Source organism: Macrotis lagotis, chromosome 7 (assembly GCF_037893015.1).
Source record: "Macrotis lagotis isolate mMagLag1 chromosome 7, bilby.v1.9.chrom.fasta, whole genome shotgun sequence".
NCBI classification, from domain to species: Eukaryota; Metazoa; Chordata; class Mammalia; order Peramelemorphia; family Peramelidae; genus Macrotis; species Macrotis lagotis.
Genome location: NC_133664.1, coordinates 129,544,861 through 129,571,496, shown reverse-complemented (window position 1 = coordinate 129,571,496; position 26,636 = coordinate 129,544,861). Strand labels below are relative to the sequence as shown.

Below are 26,636 nucleotides of genomic sequence, written 5' to 3'. Positions count from 1 at the left end.
ATTGTAAAATTCAAAGTCTTACAAAAATTATAGGTAGAAACTACTATTTATATAATTGGAAAACATTTTTTTTTTAAAAACGATCTCTGCTCAGATGTTTCATTGTGACAAGAAAGTAACCTTGGATTCAGCCTGCTTCAACCAAACTAGATAGACTTTACTCACATACAAATATGAGCATAGGTTAAGGAAAAGAAAAACAGCGAATTTGGAGTGACTGAATAAAAGGAAAGTTGTTGGGGCAGCTAGGTGCTGCAATGGATGCACTGGCCCTGGAGTCAAGAGGCCTTGAGTTCAAACCCGGCCTCAGACACTTAATGATGGCCTGGCTATGTGACCTTGGGCAAGTCACTTAACCACATTGTCTTGCAAAAAAAAAAAAAGGAAAGTTGTCCCACAAAGGATTATTTTGCTGTTGTCCTACAGTACCTCTAAGATTCCTTCCAACTCTAACATATCTTAAGTAGCAGAGGCAAGTTTCAATATGATGTAAAGAATTATGATCTCCTTCAGAGTAAGATTTGTACCCTCCATCTCTTTAATACAGTGTCTGATACATTGTAGGCTACTAATAAATGCTAATTGATTAACTGCCTGCCTCACAATGAAAGATATTCAAAGGTGAAATTTCTGCCTTAGGAGGTAATGATTTCCTCCTTTCTTTCTCTGCCTCCTTTAAATCAAAGGCTAGCTTTCACTGAGTCTCTTTGTAGTAGAATATTCTTATTCAGGAACAAGTTGAACTTATCCTTGGAGATCACTTCCAATTGTGAGATTCTGTATCTTCTAGTTTCATTTAATGCGAGAATGAAAATATGGAAATAGTTTTTTCAGAAGTGTCTATAGTCCTTCAACAGATATTTTGACATTTCCATTAAATATTTCTTCCCAACCCTAGAGAGGCCAAGAAGAGATTGAGGAATACCAACGGTTCAAATATTTATTGATGTATTAACAAGTATGTGTTTTGTTTTGATATACAGATGGGTCTTATAACATAGAAAACATATGAATGTTCATAAGTTCAAATGAAATAATGAATTCTAAACATCTAACAGTATAAAAATTCCTAACTTGAAAAAACTCTTTTCCAATTAAATATAACAATATTAAGTCCATGGTTTCTCATTCCATGTGAAAGGTTATGATGCAATCTAAACTTAACTATAAATATATAAATAAGGCATTCAACGAGGAAAAAAACTGAATAAAGCTTCACAATAAGTCAGATGTTTCCATTTTAAATTCCAATCATACTACTGAAAGAGCCACAAAGACCCTGGAAAGCATTTACAATCATTTAATTGAACTAAAGGAAAATTAGCTAGCTGTAAATTTCAAGGATTTTTAAAAAGGAAAGTGAATTAATTCTTCACTGTTAAAGCTACAAGGTTTTAATTGAAGGACCATATGACCTATATTAATTACTTTAGAAGCCTTAAAAGGTTTTACTTTTAAACAGAAATATGATCTCTATTGATATTTATTAATATATTATATAGGCATATAATTCTATCTTCAAAGTTCTTTTAAGACTATCACTCTGTGGATGAGAATTTTTTTCCTTCTCAATATACACTAATAAGATTAAGTCAAAATAATAATAATAATTTGATGGAATATATCTTAACTAAATTAATTCTATAATTCCCTCTAATGTTATCACTTTTCTTCCCTTGAGATTTACCAGGACATATTTTCTTTTTTTATCAATTCAGAGTGTGATTCAAATTTTCCCTTTTTACTTTGACTTCTGCTTTTCATACCAAGAGGCTTCAATATACATATAGTTGTATATATAGTTCTATATGTATATATATTATATATATATATATATACATATAGAAATAATTTAATTTCTCAGTCCCTAAAACTACTCAGTTCTAATGATATGTACTACCACTTCTTTTCACTATTTAGAGGAATGATCTCGCCATTACTATCACAATGATATTCAAGAATGTGACAATTCCATTATCCAATCATAACCTGTTAGAAATTCACCTCCCCATACACATAACACCTTGACCTCCAATACTTGTACTCTTCAGTATTTTCCTAAATCATTACTTCTTTTCTAGATATACTCTGATCTCCCCCATCTTGACTTCATGGTCAATTAGGTCAATTCTACTACCAAGTCTTTTATTCTTATTGTTCTTCATGCTTTACCAAAGCCTTATCCAGGATTACTTCCATGCTTTACTTCACTCTTTCCTACTCAGGTGTAGCTGAATGGAATCATGAAATTGCCTTAAGTAGGTCTCCAACAAAGTTCTGTAGCCAATCTCAACTAGGAACTCATTGTAACAAGGCAATCCTATACCTCTATAAGTGATTCTCCATCCCTCTCACCACACTAGTTGCTCCAAACCTCTCTTCAAGGTATTCAAAGAATCATTTCCATTAATTCTCTCAGTTAAGTACACTGCCTCATACATAATCATAAAAGAAGCAAAAACAAATTAAGCCAATTCAGTGAAAGTTAACCTTTTCTCATTTCTCTCCTCCACTCTCTTCTATATTCCAGTCTCTGAGTCTCTAAGAACTAGACTTTCTTTTTTGCTGTGATCAACACCTCTTTTTGTTTCCAGCATCCCCTCCTGTTCCATATTTCATTCTTTTCCATCCTATTGCCCATTTCTGCTGTATAAAACAGAAATATCTAAGTCTCACCAGTCTTAAAAAAGCCATGACAAGAGCCCTCTCTCTCTGCCATTTTATTTCTCTCCTCTCCTTTCTCAACTTAAACTCCTTGAAAAAAAAAAGTTTATTTATACTTACCTTTCACTTATTTCTAAACCATCCACAAGCTAGATTCCAACTTCTTCATTGGATTGAAGGTGCTCTCTCCAAAGTTATAAATCATCCTACTTAACATATTTAATAGCTTTTTCTTAATTCGTATTCCTCTTGAATTCTCTGCAGTATGTGATACTGCTAATCATCTCCTTTTCCTGTATTCTTTATCCTCCTAAGTTTTTATAACAATGATCTCTCTTGATTAAAATTCCTCAAGTCTCTATTACTTTTACTGTGAGTCCACTCCAATGTTCTGTCCTAGGGTCTTCTTATCTTTTCTCCCTCTACCCTTTCACTTAGTAATTTAGCAATTCTCATAAATTCATTTGACACTTTCATTCAACCCAATTACAGAATCAGAGTTTGTCCCCTCTTGTCTCCAATTACACAGACATAACCCTAGTTCAGGGTCTCATCATTTTCCCTCTGAAAGACTGCAACAGTCTTGTGATGACTCAATTTGCCTCAGTTCTCAGACAGAATTCTCATATTTTCCATAAATAAAAAATTAATAAAATATATATTTCACTATAAATCTATTTCAGTATATAGTGGTCTATAATGAAAACTAGGAAATAAAGTATAAGTTTTCAAACAAGCTGATCTGACTTATAATCAGGGTAAATGAAAATACCTTTTTAATACATTTATTTAATAATTTATTATTTAATTTATTTAAAACATTGATTTGTTTTTTTTAAAATCTGTTTAAGAATAGCACTAATTTGAGTTGCCAAACTAGAAATTAGACATCTTCTTGATAATCGTTCTGAATGCTAATTCTCTATATATAGTATCAGAGCACAGCCCTACTACTTAAGTCTATTCTCATGGAAACTTTCTGGTTCCAGACTACCCCCTATTTAACCATACTCCTTTTTTCCTTTCCCACAGACACCAGACTTGCATCCCTGTTTCTTAGTTTATCTTATTTATCAATTATTTTTCAGTAGGGTTTATTTTCTTTGTGGCTGATCACGTAAGAGGAATACAATTATGTGATGGCTGATACCCCTATGGCCCTCTTACACGCACATAGCTCTGAGATTTATTAAAGGGTTTTTAACTGCAAACAATAATGGGAACATATAGGCATAATAAAAGAAATTATAAAATTATCAGAAGTCTAATTGAAAAACAAAAACAAAAATCTAACCATCTTTTGTACTGCACAATAAGTGAAATTAAGCCTTATTCAATACTTGACATTATCAGTTCTGCTAAAACTACATTCTCATTCTTGGTTCTCAATCTTACCTAGCACTTTTTAGTCATCTTTTTCCCTTGTGGTGAAGGGTCCTTGAGGTTAAGAATACACCCTGCTTTTCATAAATAAATGCTATATTCTATCCTTTTTATTGGCTTTTTTAAAGTATTTTTGAGCAAAATGCAAGAAATTCATTGGTAATAATGTGATTTTTTAAGGCCATAAATACTGAAATAAAATTTATCTTTGTTTCAGACAGAAACCCAGACCTTTAGTCGCTTTGGGATCTGCATTTCTGCCAGAAATAATGACAAATCTTATTTCTATATTTTCTCCCTACAAAAATACATCATTGTCACTAATGAATACTCATATTTTTAGGTATCTATGGCTCAGGGACTGTATTCAAAAGTACCAAATCCAATCCTGAGAGAAATCTGCCCCAACTCACTCTTTTTGGCTTGTTAAAAGCTGAGATTTCAGAATAATATGGTATCTATGTTTCTAGAAATGAGAGTATCAGGGATCTCTTCTCCTATAAAAACACTGAAGGTAATAAAATATATATAAATTACAGGAGAGTCATTGGACACACACGTGTATACACTCACACACACAGAAAATATGTCAAAGACTCACAAGCAGGAGTTCATAAATAAATTCAGAAATCAAGTAAATAACTCACAATAATCCATAATATGATTCTTCTTCTTCTCTGGTAAGCCTTAATTTTCTCCAGACCTAAATATACTAGGGTTTAGAATTCCTTTTAGATACAAAATCAAACTTGGGATTACTAATAGGGCAAACCACCTTAAATTCTGAAATCAGTCCTATTTTTCAGAGGGAGACATACAGTCCCCATGTATCAGAATACCACTCTTTGGTTTGGTGTCCCCTCAAAAGGGAGGCTTCTCTGACATTTAAAACACAAACATTCAGCCTTGTGGTACTATTTTTGAGAAACTATATCCTCCAAAAATGGAAACACATTTGTGGATGTTAAGCAGCTTCTTAACTATTCCCACAAAATTCATGATAATAGTGGAGGGCAAGTATCATGTCCCTTGTTTCCTTTCTCATTGCTCTAGCCCCTGATATTGCTCCTCCTAGTCCTCAAGTCACACCTGTGATTCTTTTTCTGGTCTCAAAATGCAAAATGTTCAGGGAATTTTGCTTTCATTAACAGAAAAGTGAATTGCCAAACTCTTGAACTTGAGGACACCCACAAAGATGATATTCATTTTTGAATTCCAGGATCTTGCTGTCTAGGGAATGAATGCTCCTTCTCCAGCTACAAGATCAGAGATCCTGAGACTCTCAAGATTCGAGTTGATATAGAAATAAATCTCAATAGCTCTTACTATGTGGTATTTTGTTGTTATGTATTTGAGAATCTATACTACCACATCACCAAGACTAAGGTCAATATTTCAACAGTGTTGGAATGCTCTCATCTTGGTCTGAGGGGCAGGGCAATAAAATTCAAGACCTTCTCTCCTCACCTTCAGCACCCTACAAAATGTATGGAATACTCTGAATTTCTTCAGATACATAGTCAAAGCAAAAGAGGACTAAAGGGGGTTTGCAGGTTCCCTTTTATCAATAAATGCAAAATGGAGACTTCTAAAACAGAATGTCCCACAAAAGTAGGAGCCAATTCTGTCCTTGAAGACAGTCTCTATTTAGGAAATTCACTCTTCAAAAAAGTATGAACTGAGACTAAGGGATATGTAATCAAAGACCCAAACCTTTGTTTTCTACATTATAAGTTTAACATGAACATCTTAATACCAAAAAAATGATGTGGATGGGAATGAGACAATTGGAGCCATACCCTGATACTTCTCTCTGGATCATAGGATTTAGAGTTGGAATGAACATCAGAGATCATTAGTTCAACCACTTCATTTTACAGAAAAGTTAACTTGAGGTACAGATAGGCAAAATTCATCTTAATTCTAAAACAGTGAATACATAACTTGTTTACAAAAGATTTTTAAAGTACATGCTCCTATTCTAACCATTTGAGAAACCAGCTTCATAATGTCTATATTTTCAAGGACTGTGCTATAAGGCAACGCCTGAGGATTTTTACTAGAAACAACAATGTAACACACAGGGGTAAAATAATACCCATGACAAAGTAAGAAATTAAGTATTGGAAATATACATATATATATATATATATATATATGTATATTTCCAATACTTAATTTCTTACTTTGTCATGGGTATAATATATATATATATATATATATATATATATATATATATATATATATTACAAAATTAAAGAGAGGTTTTGCTTTTTATTTTCTTAGAAGCAAAACTGTAAACCATTTATTGAGTGATATGTAGGGACAAATTCAGAGTCAAAGGTATGAATTATTTTGCTAGATTTTCAAAAAACAAAATATAAAGTACTAGGTATCAAAGTATGAGTGAATAAAGTTTTTTTTGTCAGATGAAAACTGTTTTTAAATAACAAAGAAAGGAAAAAACCTTCAACTCAGAGAACTTATGTTTCTTTCTCTTAGATTCTGCTGATTTTTGTTCTCCTTCAAAAATATTTTAATAAGACAAGTAACTTCTTTCTGAATGAAAGGTACTATCAAATTTTGTTCCTAAACACTTGATTGCATAATTGAAGCATAAATTCATCCTGTTAAATTATTATAAAATTAAATGCAAAATTTTAGTTCTGTAATAATCCCCCACCATGCCAACCCCAATACTAACACCATTCTAATCCTAATACAATAGCCAAATTTATGCAAAATTACATATTACTTCACCCTTGGCTCGGTATTACATAAATGTTATTGAGGTAATATATATCTAAGGATATTATTCAGAAACAAAATTAAATGTAAGTGAGCAATCAATAAATAGCATAAACTCAAAACAAAAATAGAAAAAATATGTTTTTAAACAAATTTAACTTTCATAGAACATTAGAGTAACAACATTTGAAACACTGTATTTCTAGTCACTTAGATTAAATACCTGGACATCTTTAAAAACATAAGCAAATTACGTAGCGTTTATGGCAATTGAAATAAATTTTTCTGAACACAGAGCATTTTAAGATTAAAGTGGTCAATTGCCACTTCAAGTTTATTCCATTTTTTCTAACAAATGAACTTCTTAAAATGTTGTATATCTGGTTCACTATGTAATATATCACTAACTTACACAATTGAGTAACTATTTTCAGTTCATTTTTTTAAATCTGTATGGAAGTATTGAACACTTAGAACAACAACCTTACCTGACATGCATTATAAAGTAGCTGATGCTCCAATTTTTTTATACCCAGGATTTGTTGAAACATTTCATAAAGTTGTTCCTTGCTCAATATAAGTTCTGATACAGCACTAAGCGCCATCCGATTTGGCTGCTTGCACAGGTCCTCTTCGCCTTTATAGATAGCATCATATTTGGCTATCCATGAACTCAACACTGTCTCTTTGCTCAAACCATCAATTTCTGGCAAACTCCGTACCCTCTTTTCAATGTTTTTCTTGAATACATCTCTGAAGTCATTAGCAGAACAGCCTCCACTGTGGACCATTCTGGCTACCCGATCACTCTTAAGGAAAACCTAAAAGAAAAGATAGATAAATGCCCATACAATTAAGTGCACAAGTCACTGCCATTGTTAAACAGAAAGAATTCGAAGACAAGTTTGGTATTTCATAAAAATGTTTTATAATGATTAGTTTGCTTGAAGATTTATTCAATGCATTTTCAGTTCAAAACAACGGACATTTTAAGAAGCTACTTTGTGTAAAATTCCAAATCAACAACCCCACAAATTCATCTCATGAACAAATAAAGATATTTTGGTTGGATCCTATGCCATTAGTTCATCTAATGCTAATCTTGTCCAAATTATAGATAACAATGGAAATCTTCTCCCTGAGCAACTTGAGTATAAGAAGACACAAAGAGCTAAAAAGTGAGTCCTAGCTCTTGCTTGTAGGGATTTTGGTTTTGCTAGAATCATCACTTAAAAGATACAGAGGCTTCAAATCCGGTCTCAGACACTTAATAATTACCTAGCTGTGTGGCCTTGGGCAAGCCACTTAACCCCATTTGCCTTGCAAAAAAAAAAACCTAAAAAAAGATATAGAGGCAACTAGTAGGATAGGATACTCACCTCTACCTTATCAAAGTCAGCACAAGTATTAATAGTGTGGAATCAGGAATCAAAATCTCTTCAGAGATTAAGGGAACTAACATGGATCTAGGATTCTTGTTGTTTAATTATTTCACGACCCCTTGCGGGGGTAGTTGGTAAAGATACCAAAGTGACCCACCATTTTCTTCTCTAACTCATTTTATAGATGAGGAAGCTGACCTAACAGAATTAAGTAACTTGCCTAAGGTCACACAGTCAGTAAATCAGGTCAAATTTGACCCTAAAATGAATCTTCCTGTCTTCATATTCAGCACTTTAGCAATCCCCACAATATATTTGCCTTCTAAAAAAGTCCTAAGGAATATACATTTTTTAAAGACAGTGTCTCTAGATTCACTCCTGCTTCAAGAAGTTATCAGTAAAATACCCAGAAATAATTCAAAATAGACACTGACTTAAGTAAGCTTTCCTCCTCACAAGTAGCAAGTAAAACACTAAGATTATCAATGGTAAAGTCATGGATCACAAAACAATTCAGAATTCTTCAGTTCAGTTCAAATCAATTCAATTCAGAGGTTTTCTAGTTACCTGTGTTCTTAGCCCAGGAAGTCAGTATTACTTGTAACAAGCATCTCCCCACACAAAGATTATATAATACAATGTTTAATCTCTCAAATCAAAATATTTATTCTCTCAATGCAATTTAATTAAATATATATTAAACACAATACAGTATCTACCATGTGCAAGATGCTATTAATATCAAGATGTTAAAACAATTATTGTTCCAAAGAATTGCACAACACAAATAAGGGAAGTTAATACATTTATACAAACAAAATAGAAGTTAGAATGTAATAAGTACAAAGGAAAGGGTCAAACAAAATAAAATGAAAACTTTAATGAGGAAAGTGTCACTTCCAGGTGACTGGCCCAAGGGACAGCTTTGTGAAGAATGTTGGCAGAATGAAATGACTTCAAACATGTGGACATACAAAACAAACTTTCCAGGATTAAGAACTGAGAGACAGTAGAACAAAAGTAAGGATTGCCTTAAAGTGATTTGGTTAGAAGACAGCATATATTTTGTTGTTGCTGAACTGCTTCAGTTGTGTCTCATTCTTTGTGACTCAATTGGGATTTTCTTGGCAAAGATACTAGAGTAGTTTGCCATTCCAGATCCAGCTCATTTCACAGATGAGGAAACTGAGTTAAAGAGGGTTAAATGACTTGTCTACATAACTAGTATCTGAGGCCAGATTTGAATTCATGAAGATGAACCTTCTGGATTTCAGGTTCACCGCTCTATCCACTGTGCCATCTAGTATCCCTGTAAAAGAATGTGGTATCAAATAATGCTAGAAGGGTAGGTTAACAACAGATTGTGAAAGGTCTTCAAAGTTAAATGGGTAAAGTTTGTATTTTATCCTGCATGCCACAGGGATCCCCTGGAGCTTTGTGACTTGGTCAGATCTCTGAATTAGAAAGTTTATCATAATGGTATAAGGTTGAAACACATTTCTGATGATGACTTACATCTAAGATATGAAGTTTCCAATCAGAAAACATATGACTGCAAAAGTTGGAAGCAAGAGGATTAACAGATAGATGAACTGATGATATTGGCATAAAATCAAAATGTCAAAAGACCTAGAATAATTTCTCCAATATACTGGGTAGATCATTTGTAGAGGGGCTATGGAAGATGATAGGCAAGGGTCACAGAGGAGAAGGTAGTGAGTTCCACCCAGAGAGAGACTATTCAAATTGATGAAATTACAGATAGACAATTCTCCCTTCTAACTGTACCTGTCACTTTTTTTGCCCTTTCTCACTGCCCTCTCTCTCTCTCTCCTGTCTCACTGCATATGCCACTTCTCTCCCATCTCACTTTACACGCCACTTCTCTCCCATCTCACCATACACATCACTTCTCTCCCATCTCACCGTACATACCACTTCTCTCCTGTCTCACTGTACATGCCACTTCTCTCCCATCTCACCATACATAACACTTTTCTCCCATCTCACCACACATATCACTTCTCTCCAGTCCCATTGCACATGCTGCTTCTCTCCTGTGCCACTTCGTTTCCTTTTCTCACTAAGAGATAGGGCATAAGCTCTTGAACCAGCTGTCTATGTTACTTTAGAGGGGATTTCTTGGACAATGTTCTCAATCTTCAACATCATATGGAATAGAGGGGGCAATCTAAACCTCCAGAATCCAACCTTCTAATCAGAGAAGGGAAATTTCTTGAGTATCATCAGTTTATGGAATTGCCTTGACATTAATTGATCTCAAAATGAAGGATCTAGAGATTGGTCTTTCTTCTGGACGAAGATTTCCTGAATACTCTTTTTGGAGAAAGAAGAAATCACTCCCCTTTTGCTTTATTTATTGACAGAGGAACTGTGAAGGAAGAAATTATTAGAGTTAGTATGGAACCTGGATTGCAGATGAACACTGTAGCAGTACATATTATACTGCTAAATAAACGGCATTATTTAAATGCTATTAGAGGATCAATACAAGGGGAAAGAGTGATCAATAAAATTGATATAAAAGGTATTAAAGCAATAAACAAAAATAAAAAATTCAAAAAGAAATGAATGAGATAAATGTTTAAAAAAATTTTTATGGAGCCCTGTAGTGAGAACCTGTAGCAGGAATCGGGAAGCCAGACTGAAGCCCACAGATGGTCAGGGGGTAGGAGACTGCAGAAATCTCTCTGCTCCCCCTGGGGAAGGACTCTGCTGTTTGGCCACACTCAGATCCAGGTTGCTGTTTGGGCTTCCATACTAAGATAGCTGAGCAGGTACTCTCCTCACAGCTCCAGGGCAGAGGGGAGTGCCTGTCATCTTCTACATAGGCATGAGAGCATAAGACCTTGGAAGAATAAAGGTCCCAGTGGGGTGTCCACATAACCCCCACCCCAAAGCCTTGGAAGAGTGGTAAAGTCATCTTAGACTAAGACAATGAGTAAACAAAATAAAAGATGAATATTACTATAGAAAATTACTTTTGTCTATGGAAGATTCAGAAGACAGCAAATTCAATGCTTCTGTATCCAAAGCATCTAAGAGAAATAGAAAGTGGGCTCAGGCTATGGATGAGCTCAAAAATACTTTGAAAAGCATATAGGGGAAGTGGAAGAAAAATTGGGAGGAGAAATGAGAGTGATACAGATAAATCATGAACACAAAATCAGCAGTTTGATGAAAGAAATACAAAAAATGCTGAAGAAAATAATGTTAAAAACCAGTTTAGGCCAAATGGGAAAAAGGAAAAAGGCAAAATGCAAAGTAGCCAGCAGAAGTAGCCAGCTGGAAAAGGAGATAAAAAAGCTCTGTAAAGAAGTAACTCCTTCAAATGCAGAAGCTGATGACTTTTGAAGAAATCATAAAAATAAAACTCTTCCAAAAAATAAAAAAAATTAGAAGAAAATGTGAAATATCTCATTGGATAAACAAATGACCTCAAAAACAGATCCAAAAGAAATAATTTAAAAATTACTGGGCTACCTGAAAGTCATGACCAGGAAAACAGTCTAGACTTCATGTTTCAAGAAATAATACAGCAAAATTGCCCTGAGATCCTAGAAGCAGAGGGTAAATTAGAAATTGAGGGAATTCACTGGTCACTTCCTGAAAGGGATCCCAAAAGAAAAACTTCCAGGGATATTATAGTCAAATTCCAAAACTCCCAAGTCGAAGAGAAAATAATAAAAGCTGCTAGAAACAAACAATTCAACTACTGTGGCTCTATAGTGAGGATTGCACAGGATCTGGCAGCATCTACATTAGGGGCTTGTAGGGATTGGAATATGATATTCCGGAAGGCAAAAGATATTGGTTTAGCCCAGAAAAATTGAATATCCTCTTTCAGGGGAAAAGATGGACTTTTGATGAAACAGGGGACTTTCAAGCTTTCCTATTGAAACAACTAGAGCTGAACAGAAAGTTTGACCTTCAAGTACAGGACTCTGGTGAACCATAGAAGGTATGGATGAGAAAGACTAACTATGAAGAACTTACTGATGTTGAACTGTTTGTATTCCTACATGGGAAGAAGATATTGATAATTCATATTAACTCTCATTTATAAGAGCTCTTAGAAGAAGCATATATGAACAGGGCATAGGAAGGAGCAGAATATAATGGTATAATATAGTAACAAGATGGAGTCAATTAGTGATAAAGAAAAATAAAGGGAAGAAGAGAAAGGAGAGGAAGAAGGGGCTAAGATATTTCATGTAACTGTCAAGAAAAAGCTAGAGTGGAATGGGGGAAGGTAAGGAGGAATGATTGAGCCTTCATTCTCATCAGAAATGGCTCAGAGAGAAAATAACATACACACTTGATAGGGTGAGGAAATCTATCTTACCCTAGAGAAAAACGAGAAGAAAGGGATGGGATAAGGGGGAATGGGGGAAAGAAGGAGGGAATAGGTGATAGAAGAGAGAGAAGATTGTTGGAGAGGGTACTCAGATACCAAACATTTTTGGACAGGGCCAAGATGAAAGGAGAGAGAGAATAGAATAAATGAGAGTGGGGAGGAATAGAGTGGAGGGAAATACAGCTTGTAATAGCAATTGTGGGAGAAATATTGAAGCAACTTCTCTAGTGGACTTATGACAAAGAAGGCAACTCATCCCAGAGATAGAGCCATTGGAATCTGAACATAGGCTGAAATATACTTTTTTTTTCTTTTTCACTACTCTTGAGGTTTTTCATCTTCGGGGGGGGGGCTATGTTACTCTTGTAACAAGATTATTGTAATAACATAAAATTTAAAAAATATTTTATGAAAAAAAACACTTTATGTATGGGCAGCTAAGTGGAACAGTAGATAGAGCACCATCTTGGGGTCAGGAGGACCTGAGTTCAAATTTGACCTAAGACACTTAATAATTGCCTAGCTAGGTAACCTTGGACCAGTCATTTAAACTCATTGCCTTACAAAAAACAAACAAAAATGCCTATTGTATTATTTAGGACAGGTGATTGGACAGGTAAGAGTTTAGAGACAGAACTGTTCAAATATAATTATAATAGTCCAGTAAAAGGGAACAAAGGCCTAAAGTACAGTGGTGAAAGCATGCGAGGGAAGGATAGGACAGATGAAAAAAATAATCTGAAAATAAAATCAACATCAGATTCTATATGTAAAGTAAGGAAGAATGATATTGCGATTTGAAAAAAGGGAACAGAGAGAAAGAGAGGTTTGGGGGAGAAATGTAAGAGTTCAACTTTAATATTCCTTAATTTGATGTAGAAGAAAAATATACAGGTATGTCTCTTGGATGAATATAGGATGAAGTACTAGCAAAAGAGACAGAAAGAACAAATCTATGGAAAAGAAGCTGAATAATGAAAGCACATCAAGGAACAGGTATCCCAAAATACAATATGCAGAAAGGTTGAGAGGAATGAGGAATTAACTTTTAAAACAAAGAGGTCATTAGTGACTTTCAAAAGGACTATTTCAATAGAATGATGGAAAGAAAGACATTGCAAAAGATTAAGGAATGAGCTAGGTGGTGTAATGGATAAAGTACCAGTCCTTGGAGTCGGGAGAATCTGAGTTCAAATTTGACCCCAGACACTGATGAGCTGTGTGACCCTGGGTAAGTCACCTAACTTTATTTGCCTCAGTTTCCTCATCTATAAAATGAAGTGGAGAATGAAATGGCAGACCACTCTGTCAAGAAAACAAAAAATGGGGTCGTGAAGTATCATACACATCTGAAATGACTGAACAACAAAGACTAAGTGATTAGGAAATAGAACTAGGAACTGTGGATTACTCTTTTTTTAAGCTTTATAGAAAGTGGTAGAGATAGATAAAACAGCAGCTTGAAAGGCATGGAAAGGTCAAAGTAAGAATTCTTTTTTGCTGTTACTGATGCTTGTTTGTTTGTTTTTTACTCTTTTAAGGCTAGGTAATACCTGATTACATTTGTGGGCTAAAAAGGATCCCATAGAGTTAGAGGAAATATAAGAGACAGAAAGAATGTTTGGAATGAGGTCATGGAGATAGGAAGACATATAATCAAATATGCAAGTGACCTGTTTAACATTAAAAAGGAGAATCAAGTCATCTGTTTTTACTAGAGAGAAACTAAGGTTATTGAAAGCAGCTAAAGATGGATAGGAGAAAGAATTCAAACTGGATGATTTAATTTTAGTAAAATAAGGAGTAAAAACATCTACTAAAAGTGTTCATTTTTAAGGATGGAACTGAGGGTTTGCAGGGAAAGGGGAAATAGAAGCTTGAAAATATCACTGTGGGAAAGGTGGTAGAGTAAATAATACATAATAAAATGAATTATAAGTAGTACAAAAAGACCAAGTTGAGGTTAGGTAGCATAAATCTGTAGGTGAATGGTCAAGATTATTTTGAGCATTTGGCAGAATCAAAGGAAAAGTGATAGTATGAGTTTTCTAAGACTGAGGGTTAATAGGGTTCAAACAATCAAAAGTCAACATAAAAGAGAATGAAGCAGGCATAGAAAATGTCTCCTTTCTTGCAGAAATTAGGGGAGAACTATCATTAGCTAAAAGGTCCTAAAATTAAAGAAATTTTACAAACTCCTAATTTTTAAAAATTTCCCCTACATCATTAGTGTATTCAAAGTCCGGAGTCTAGTTAGCCTAGATTGATGAAAGTGTAAGAATCTTATCTTACTATAAAACTCTGTTGTTTGTGTCCAACTTTCTATGATTCCATTTTGGGTTTTTATTGGCAATGAGAGTGGAGTGGTTTGCCATTTCCTTCTCCACCTTATCTTAAGATGAGGGAACTGAGGTATTCAAGGTTCAGTGACTTGTCCAGTCATGTAGCTAGTAAGGAAGATCTGGACAGATCTGAACTCAGGAAGAGGAATCTTCATGATTCTAACACTAAGGCTCTATCTACTGCATCAGCTAATTGCCCAGAATAAAACTACACTGTTCTTAATAGACCTAGTTGCATCTAGAATTCTTCTATATCTGGATTGCTCATTTACCCTTGAGATATGTGCTAGGTGGTACAGTGGATAATGTCTTTAGAGTCAGGAGGATGGGCATTCGAATTCAGTCTCAGACATTTACACTTACTAGCTATGAGGCCTTAACCCTTATTACCTCACATCCAGGGCCATCTCCAGTTGGACTGAACAATATCTGGATCCAAATGGCTCTAGAGGAGAAAGTGAGGCTGACGAATTAGCAAAGAGCATCCCCCTCAAATCCAAAATCACGTGCTTGTCATGGCATCATTTCTCTATGTCATGATCTTTGAGAATGAAGGACAAACAACATCATCCTCATGGCCTGGAATTATTTATTTTCCTATGAGATTTTACATCCCAAGTTTATTTTTTTATTAAAAACATTTAACTAAGGTGACCTAGCCATATGAGATTTAAAACTATATTCTAATGGCGCAGTCATCAAAACAGTGTTTACAGGCTAAGAAAGAGAGAAGAGGATCTAGTGGATTAAATCAGATATAAAAGAAACCATAGTAATCAACTATAATAATCTAACTTTTAGATATGACCTCCTATTTGACAAAATCTGCTGGGAAATCTGTAAAATAGAATAGCAAAAACTAGACATAGTCCCACATCTCACACCCTATACCAAAATAAGGTCAAAATTGGGACAAGCTTTAGAAATAAAGGGTGATACCAGAGACCACTTAAGAGCATAAGAAATACTTTATCTGTCAGATCTATGAAGAGACAAGAAGTTTAGGACAAAACAAGATAGATTGCAAAACTGATGAATTTGACTATATTAAATTAAAAAGGTTTCACATAAATAAAATCAATACTGCCAAGATTAGAAGGAATGCTGAAAGCTGCAGAAGAATTTTCAAAGCTGCTTTTTATGATAAAAGACTCATTTTTAAAACATTCAGAGAACTGAATAAAATGTATAGAATAAGAATCATTCTCTAACTGATAAATGATGAAAGGATATGAACAGGCAATTTTTAGATAAAGATATCAAAGTATCAAGTCATTTGAAAAAAATGCTCCAAATCATTATTGATTAGAGAAGTGCAGATTCAAACAACTCTAGGGCACCTCTACTTGATTTGGTTAAGATGACCAAAAAGGAACATGATCAATGTTAGAGAAGATATAGGAAAATTGGGACCCTGATGCACTGTTGGTGGAGTTGTGAACTGATCCAACTTTTCTAGAGAGCAGTTTGGAACTAAGATCAAAGGGCTATAAACTGTACTAACCTTTGATCCAGCAGTATCACTACTAGCAATTCTTTCTGTAGTGGCAAAGAACTGGAAATTGAAGGGATGTCCGTCAATTGGTGAATGGTTAATTAAGTTTTGATATACAAATGTTATGAAGGATTACTGTTTTATAAGAAAACATAAATGGCCAGATTTTAGAGAAGTATGGAAAGACCTGCATGAACTGCTGCTGAGTGAAGGGAGCAGAACCAACAGAACATTTTACACATTAACAACAACATTGAGAGATGATCAACCCTGATGGAAGCAGATCATCTCAGCAATTCAGTGATCAAGGCCAATTCAGAAGAAAAAAACTACGGAGTCTGAATGCAGAGCAAAGCATACTATGTGTACTCTTTAAAACTTGCTTTGTGTTTTTTTTCTTTCTTTCTTTCTCATGATTTTTTTCCTTCTTAGTTCTAATTTCTCTTTCACAAAATGACTCATATGGAATTATGTTTTATACACCAATGTACATGTACAACTTTTACCAGATTGTGTACCACCATGGAGAGGGGGAAGGGAAGGGAGTATGGTAGAAAAATGTGGAACTCATAAACCTGAAAATGGATGAATGTTGAATACTACCTTTGCATGTAATTAGAAAAAAAAATAAAATTTTTTAAAGTTTTTATTGAACTAAAAAAATCCAGTTTCTCTGTTTCTACCTAATCTTCCCACCACCGAAAGGAAAAAGGTCTTTTAACAAATTAGTAAGATCAAGGAAAAAAAATATTCCTGAACTAGAAGTGTCAAATACACACACACAGACACACACACACACACACACACACACACACACAAATGCATATATGTATATACACATCTTCTGCATCTTCAGAATAACCCATTTCTCTATCAAGAGATATGAGATATGCAGAATGCTTTATTGTCAGTCTGGAATCATGGGTGGTCAATTTATTCATTGACCAGAATTCTTACATCTTTCAAAGTTATTTTCAAATAATTCCATTTTTACAATGAATGAAAGTTGGTTTTCTTTCTTTCCCACTTTTTTTCTCCCCAACCAGAGTTAAACCAAGGTAGAGTCAGATTAGCAGGGTAGAAAAAATACAGTCTCCTTATATCTTTTCTGAGTATTCCACTACTAGTTTGGTGTACTATCACTAAAACTGTAATTAATGCTGAGTGAGTCTATTAATTCTCACCTACATGCAATTTCAAACTTAAATGGCAAAGAGGTTATTATTTAAGAAGCTGACTCAGATATCAGTAGTGGTTAGGGAGGAAAATGAGATCTGAAGGAAACTCATAGCCTGAGAGAAGACAGAGGAATCAAGGGACCAAAGGTTGTCATGAGAATGAAAAAAAAATAGGCATGCCATAGGAATAGGGAATAATAGACAAGAGTGATCAAGAGAGAATTACAGGGATCTGAATCCTGAAGGTGGTTATAATTGTGGAGGTGAATTTTAAGGGTTTGAGTATATAATCATATCTCTTTATATACAAACCCTGTATAATGATAACTACCTCACACTCATTTAGCCTCTAGTATAAAGGATTAGGGTGGCATTTAACCTGTAGTTTACCAGTTGGCATTTTGCCTTTATGGGATTAACAGATACTGACTAATGCAATAAAAATATGCTTTAAAGTTATAATTCTTGTAAGTCAATTAGCCCCATAGCAATTATTAATGGAAGGAATGAAGATCATGTTCTATTTGAACTTTAATACCTGATATCAGAATTCTACCAAAAATTAGTACTTTATATTTCAGAGGACATGTAGGTATTGTAGTGGATACAGATGCCAATTTAGAGTCTGGAAGACTCATCTTCCTGAAATCAAATCTGACCTCAGACATTTATTAGTTGTTTGATCCTGAGCAAGTCACTTAACCTTTATTGCCTCAGTTTCCTCATCTGTAAAATGAACCACTTCATTGGTTTGCCAAAAAAAATCCCAAAGAGGTTCAAGAACCATCCAACACAACTGAAGAACAACACAAAAGCTAATTTATATGCCAAGACTATATGTCAATGATCATAAACAGAGCATCTTCACAGGCAACGGAAAATCAGTGATAATAAAAACTTGCACTAAAGTAATTCCAAATAAAGAATTGGTCAGGAAATGAATCCTTCGATGTTTCCAAACATGTGAATTAACAAAAGGAGAATGTCTCATTATTCAAATAATGTAATTTAATTAGAACATGCATTTTTCTGCTGTTCATAAAGTTCATAACAGACAAAATTATTATTTGCATGGCTAAATTCTCCCTATTTCCTTGTAGCATGACCAGAAGATCTTCTAACCAGAAACTCTTAAAGAAATAGCTTTGGTCACACTTCTCAAAGAAGCAGTCTTCTTAATAATGCCCCTAGTCTAGTACTTTTTTCATTCCTTCCCCAATTTTTTTCCTTGATAAAAATAACTTGTCTAATTAAAGCTGGATTTATCAAGTATTACTTTCACTTACTAAATTACTACAAAAGCTTCAGTAATTAATCTATTTCCAAAAAAGAAAAAAAAAAGAACCTCGGGAAAGCTCAAAACCCGAGTCCATATTTTCAAAATCAGAACAATGATAATGAGGAAAGAATATCAGTCAGCCAGTCTTTAGAGTGTTTGAAAAATCAAATAGTTATCAATTCCCCAGGAATCTCTTCTTTCTCTTCTCTACCCAAACATCATGAATCAGTCCCAGTGAATCTCTACTGTTTTTATTCCCTGGTTGCTCCTCTTTATTTTAACTATGTTGTCTGAATTAAGTTGGCTAAACATACTGACACATTATGTGTTACAGGTTTCCTTGTACTGTACTTTGGTATCCCAAACTTACTAAACTTATAAGAATACTAATACATAAAATATAAAATAATTTCCAATTTCTATGAAACCCCTCTAAAAATCCCAAAATTTATTATAATCTAATGATAACAATGACAAGTGCTCAAAAATCTTGCAAGATAATTTGTCATTTCATATCTTTGGGCCATTTAATCATGGCAAAGAAAAAAATCATGAACTACTAAAATCTATTCTGCTCAAAAATTTATCATATGAGAACGATTTCAACATCCACCTTTCTGACCCTCCCTAACCCAAGAATGATGTTCAAAATAAATGCTTGTAATTAATTTATTCCCCCTCACAGTTTAGATCATTTTCTTTTTTCTTTTTTCTTCTGTTTGTATAATAAGAACTATCATATATTAATGATATTTTAAAGGTATGAGAAAAAACAGAAATATAAAACATTGACTACCATTATTTACAAATGTACCCTTAAGGAATTTTTTTCTTAAGAAAGAAGAATCCTACTTGTTTTTAAAAACAACTTCTCTTCATCTTTAGATTTTCCAACTCTACTCAGTCTGATGTCTGACATAGGAAAATATATCTTCACACTCTACCTCTATACCTCTAATCTGAACTCTTACCCCTTTTGCTCCATTTAGCATTTTCTGTTACTGCATGGGAAGAAATGTTGTTAGCACTACTACATCTAGATCAACATTACCATCTTCCCTGTCATCTTCTAATCCCCAATCTACAAAAAAAAGGAAAATAAAAATAAAAAAGTCAGATTCTACAGTCCTAGGTCAGAGAATTTTAATAGGTACATCTGGAATGAAACAGGGTGAAGATACACTACGTACTGAAAGAGAAAGCTTACAGGAAGATAATAGAGGACCCCAGGAGAGTAGAAGAGTCTCTGCTTCTTCTGAATTAGCATTAATCTTTAGTTAGTTCATTAGTATATGTTCTAATATTATGTATCATTAGAATATAACCTTTCAGAGGAAGCTTATAAAAAACCAGTCAGGTCTAAGTAAGTGTTTTAGCTAATCTGTATTGCAATTTGTATCTTAGACTCCTCTGTTGCTGGCTGGACGTTCAAATGAAATGTATGATCTGCTCTCAGTTGATCATTTAAAACAACTTCATTTTTCTCATAGACCTCTCTAACTGCAGAAACTGACATGTGTGTTAGCATTTACAGAGTATATAATTTTGGGAATAGGAAGGGAATCATGATGTTCAAATACTTATTAAGCATCTACTAGCTCTGTCAAAGCTGCCTCAGACCCAAAGAGCTGTTCAAACACACTGAAAAGATATATTCACGATCTAAAAGCAGGGCACCTGGTGCCCAGGAACTTCAAAAAAACTGGAATTTCTTTGAAATCCTATATATTTTGTGCATTTACTAACAATATGCTGAGAAGGGTTAGGGAGATAAATGAAAACTGTCTTCATGAAAAAAGAGTAGAGAGGAAAAAGGAAAAAATGCCACAGGAAAAGGTCACTGGAATAGGAATGGAACATGAATAATTATCCAGAAAAGGAAACTAAAATGAAGATTAGAAAGGTAAAGAGAGAGATCTTGAATACTCAGTGTCAAAAAATAGCAGTCAAAAGAATTAAAAGTTGAGGAGATGTAAGGAATGAGGAGTATTGAGAGTTATTAAAAATTAAGAATTTAAATAGTCAAGGTTTGATGGATTGTAGAGTTATAAATTGGTTGGAAAATAATTTGTAATTATTTGAAAAGTCTTAAAGTGTTCTATGCTTTGATCCTGCAATCTTATATGTAATTATAAAAATGTCTAATATGTAATTATAACCATAACCATTCATAACATTTTTGCACAATCAAAATCAAAATGGCTACCAGCTTGGAGAATGGATGAACAATTTTTGGTCTATGTATTATTAAACCATAAGAAATTATGTAATAAAATATTATGAGAAACTTGGGAAGACTTCTATGAACTGATGCATGAATGAAAAACAAAGAACAACAAAATGCTCAGAGACAAAACAATTAAACTTTAACACTAAAAAATAGTGAATTCTGATGAATTGCAATGAACAATCTCAGTCCTGGGAAATAGATAAGGAAACTTCCTGTGTCAGAGAGGTGAGGACTTTGGAAATGGAATATGGTATGTACTATCAGACATAAAGTTGTGTCAGTTGACTTTGCTTAAATGTTTTTCTTTGTTACAGGAAAAGTTTCAATAGCCCTAACAAAAAACAAAAGGCAGCTATATAAAACTTTCAAAAATAAAGAAAAAGAAAAACTATGTCATAGACTGAACAACTATCTGATTTTTGAAAATCAACCAAGTCATATGGAGTTATAAATGTAGTCAAAGACTCCCTCTACCCCCAAGGAAGAGAGATTCCTTATTTATAGATGGTGGGATTCTCTAGATAGTCCTCTTTGCAGGTTACATTCAGCAGGGTTTCTTTTGTGAGATCTACACTTAATCAGAAAAGATCAGTTTGGCAATCCACATGGGAATATCAATTAGATGAAGAATTCAGGTCATCCAAACTGTGAGAAGTCTGTATGGGCAGCCCACCAGATTATTTTACCAGTGTATGTGTGTGTATAATATGTGCTACCAACACAAACACATATACATGACCAAGTATGTATATAATTTTATAGATGTGGAAACCTAAGTTTCTTTTGAGATAAAGGAATATGACTAAGGTCACACAAATTAATTATAACCATAACCATTCATGACATTTTTCATGTAAATTATTACCAGCTTGGAGAATGGCTAACAATTTGGGCCTATGAATCAGAAACAATATTTTTTACTCCATAAGGAATTATGAAAATCAGAGTATTAGAGGCAACATTTAAACTGAAGTCTTCCAACTCTAGAGCCTGTGTTCTCTATAGTGAGCTCTATACACACTGTCTAGTAAAGTATAAAGAGCATCATTATCCATTTTCTGCTCTCTTCTCCAAGCATTGTCTTCCATGTGGCATATCTTTATTTGTAGGACCAACTGAGAGATCATCACCTCTAAAAGTCATTCTCATTTTTCATGGTCATGCCTTCAAATTTCTGATATCAACAATATTTTGAACCAGAGCAAATTTTTAACACAACTTTTCAGAAAAAATTGCATGACATACTTTTAAGTTTAAATGCATTTCTTACATTTTCCCTCATCACTTGCTAAAGTCTATCCAATCAACAAAACAGTAAATCAAATCTCTACTTAAAGCATTTGCTATAATTACCAAGGTGTAAAATGTTTGTACTGTAAATTTCTCAAAAGGCAGTAGAAGCTGGCTTCAGCATACATTTCACTTAGATGCACTCAACTTTTTATACTTATTTCTGTCAGGTCATACACATCTGCTGCATTAGAGTGTAATCTGTATAAGTACCTATTTAAGCTTGAGACTATCATTTCTTAGCTCTGTCCTCTCAGTGATAAACAAAATGATTTGCACATAGTAGATTAAATTTAATGTAGCTAAAAGAATATACAGTTTCTAAAGATTGACCTATCTACCAAAAATGTATTTTTCTAATTCTTTCTGGTGTTAGGATTTCATGTTGATAAGAGTTATGTATTTGTACCTATATGTAGATAATAATATATGAATATATTATATGTCAGATCATAAATAGAAATCTGTCCTCAGAGTCAGAAAACTGTGCCCAAGTCTTGCTGCTAACATATATTGTCAATGTACCACTAGGTAAGCAGTTTAATAACTCAGTGCCTCCAGAAAATTCTATAAGGCTCAAAGGTATAGAGGTGCTAATGATCACTAATCTAGGAAATTTCTCACTGAAACTTTTCTACACTAATGCCATTTGGCTGCATGTGTGTGTGTACACAAATGTAAACACACATAATCATATGCATATACTTGTGTACACATAAGGAAAGGCATACACCAAGCATTATTTACAAACATTTGTAGTATATTTTATATTATGTATCATTTGTGTACATATATATAATATATACATGCCTGTATACATCTACATGACTACACATGTTTATATATATAGAAAGAAATGGGAAGAGGGAAGGGGAGAAAGAATGAGAAGGGGAGGAAAGAAAGAGAGGAATGACATTAATCAGGGTGTCTGATCCTTTTAAAAATAATTTGGCAAATAAATTTAAATATAATTGGTTTCCTTTGTAATTTTGTATATTTTATTTTTTGTATTTAAAACCATTGTTTGAAGAAAGGGATCATATGGTTCACCAGACTACCAAAGGATCCACAAACAAGACTCAACAAAAATTCTCTCCTTTCCTTCCTTCCTCAAACCCCTCATTAAGAGGAAAGTGATTGGATATAATTATGCCTATGATGTCATGCAAAATATTTTCATAATAGGTTATGAAAGAAAACACAGAAAAAAATAGAAAAATCAAGAAAAATTTTAAAAGTTAAAAAAAAGTATGCTTCACTCTATTCAGGCAGCATTCATTCTTTCTCTGGGGATGGATAGAATTTTTCACCATAAGTCCTTTAAAGATGTCTTGCTGAGAATAGCCAAGTCATTCATTCACAGCTGATCATATAATATTGCTGTCACCTTGCACATTTCACTTTGTATCTGTTCATGTAAATCCAGGCTTTTCTGAGAGCATTCCACTTACCATGTCTTAGAGCAGAATAGCATTCCATAATCATAAGTACATACCCCAATTTGTTCATCCAGTCCCCAAATGATGAACATCCCCTTGATTTCCAATTCTCTACCAACAGAAGAGAATTGCTATTTTTTTTTTTTAGCATCTAGGGGGTGCAGTGAATAGAGCAAAATTCAAAGTTGACCTCAGACACTTAATAATTTCCCAGCTGTTGTGTGACCTTGGGCAAGTCACTTAACTACACTGTTTTAAATAAATTAAATATTATACACACACATATGTGCTTTTCCTTTTGTTTTTCATTTTTTGGGGGGATATAGACTTAGTAGTGGTGTTGTTAGATCAAAGGGTCAAAGGGTATGCATGGTTTTAAAACCCTTTGGGCACAGTTTCAAATTGTGCTACAGAATGATTTAATCATTTCAATTCATAGCTCTTCCAACAATACACTAATTTCTCAGTTTTCCCTCCAACATTTATTGATTGCTTTTTCTGTTTTATCAATCTAATAGGTATGAGGCAGTATCACAGAATTATTTTAATTTGCATTTTTTCAATAAATATTGAGTTAAAACATTTTTCCATATGGCTATAGAGACCTGCTCCCTTCCCCCCGTCCCCAAAAAGATTTGTCTTCAGAGCTGTCTTTTTATGTCTCTCTTCTGTGAGACAATTTGTCCCATACTACATCTTCCTTTCCCTTTCTCCCAGTACGTTTTTCTCTCACTCATTACTTCAATTTTTTAGATGTCATCCCTTCATATTCAATTCTATTTGTCTCTGTCTTAGTTATATATAACTCCTAACTGCCCTAATAATGAAAAGGAATGTATTATCTTCTCACGTAGACAGTTTAACCTTATTAAATTCTTATGATTTTTTCCTGTTTCCTTTTTTATCATTCTCTTGAATCTTGTATTTGAAAGTAAAATTTTCTATTCAAATTTGTTCTTTTCATCAAGAATACTTGAAAGTATTTTATTTCAATGAATATCCATTTTCCCCTGAAGGATTATACTCAGTTTTCTAGGGAAGCTATTTCTTGATTATAATCCTAGCTCCTTTACCTTCCAGAATATCAGATCCTTTAAAGTAGCAGCTGCTAAATCTGTTCTTACTCTGATCATGGTTCCATGATACTTGAATTGTTTTGTTCTGGCTACTTGTAATAGTTTCTCCTTGATCTGTGAGTCCTGGAATTTGACTATAATATTCCTGAGAGTTTTCATTTTGGAATCTGTTTCAGGAGGTGATAGGTAGAGTCTTTCAGTTTCTATATCACCCTTCAGGTATAAGCACTGGATCTGTGATTTCATTGGTGTAAGGAGGAGCTGTTAGCAAGGAATTCCAGTACAGGTTGAAATCTTGGGATATAAAGTCTTAAAGAGTTTTGAGAGCATTGATGGAGAATGACTTACTGAGAATCACAGGCAACTGTCTAACTCACTAGCATAGTGCTACCTTTAATCAAAAGATACTGATCAATAAATTATAAAAATTCATAGTTGCCAGATCTAAATCTGCTGAGAAATTCCTGAGTGTGGCCAAAACAATAGTAAAAATTGGGAATATTTAACAAAATAGACACATACTATTACATAATGGTATATGTTTCTCCCTGTTTGACACCATGCTTTAAAACAATGGAACCATGTCCTTGAAGTATAACAGATACTGTTATGACACAGATAAATCAACCAACCAATCAGTCAATAATAATTTATTAAGTATGTATCATGTGACAGTTAATATTCTAGGTGTTGGAAATCATTTGTCTTCTACCCTAACCTATTTCAAGTCTAACACTTTTATCTAGTAGGATGTATAAAATAGAGGCAATTTTCCTTATACTACAAATATCAGATTACTTGAGATCTATGTTTCCACTATTTTAGAGGCAGGCATATTCTGCAGTTTATAGATCAATGCATTTTTAATGTTCAGGTTTTCCAATACTCCAATACTCCAATACTTCAAACACTTTCCATTAATTCCACAAGTAGATCAGTCAACTTTTAAAACTTTTTGATTCCATTAGCTACTTAAATATTTTCATTGTATCTATCATGTGAAAGAAATTATACTCAGTAATGATTTAAAATGACCACCTCTGGCTTTCAGATGAAGATAATATAGCTATATTTATTACTTTTATCTTGATTTCTCAATTTATTTTTTTCTCAGAGGCTACTCAGCTCCCCTATAAGGCAGTTACCCATGACATTTTAAAATGCTCATTCTAAGCTTTTGTCTTTTATCTCAAATTTTTTGTGAACTTTGATCCTTCCTTATCCCAGTCCTACAAGCTGTATCTAATTTATTTCTGATTGAGACCATTTGGCACCAGCAATAATCTGAGCAGTAGGTATCATAGTTGGGTTATTCATGATTATCACCCAGGACTCTTCTTGATTCAGTTGTTTCATTCTGTCTTTATAGTTATAATTATACAGCAAACAAATTACTCCTAGTTTATAAAAGAATTAAAGTAAATGAATGAATGATAAGTTTGGAACTCATTAGTAATACCCAAATGCTTAGATTCCTAAATGTTTCTGAATAATACAATTGTTGGTGGTAATGACCAAAGAACAGCAAGTTAAAGAAGACATCATTATAATCATGTAGCAGGGAACCAGAATAACTGCTTATATAGGCAATCTATCTCATAAAAAGATAATCCAGGTTGGAAGGGATTTGTGAAAAACCTTCTAACTCAAAATCCTCTCAAGCACAAATGCCCTCTATACTACATTATTGAGAGATTCACCTTAGAATTACATGTAGACTTAAGTATTTGTGATTTAGTTAAGATATGACAG

General features: G+C 33.7%; 1 protein-coding gene across 1 annotated transcript in view; it reads right to left on the bottom strand.

Annotated features, from left to right (window-relative positions):
• The window catches only part of CADPS2 (calcium dependent secretion activator 2), a 713,380-nt gene that overhangs the window by 472,019 nt on the left and 214,725 nt on the right, over positions 1 to 26,636 (bottom strand). Inside the window, exon 3 of the mRNA XM_074195280.1 lies at positions 7,284 to 7,616. Coding sequence (XP_074051381.1) covers positions 7,284 to 7,616 — 333 coding nt within the window. The remainder of the gene's footprint in view (positions 1 to 7,283; positions 7,617 to 26,636) is intronic.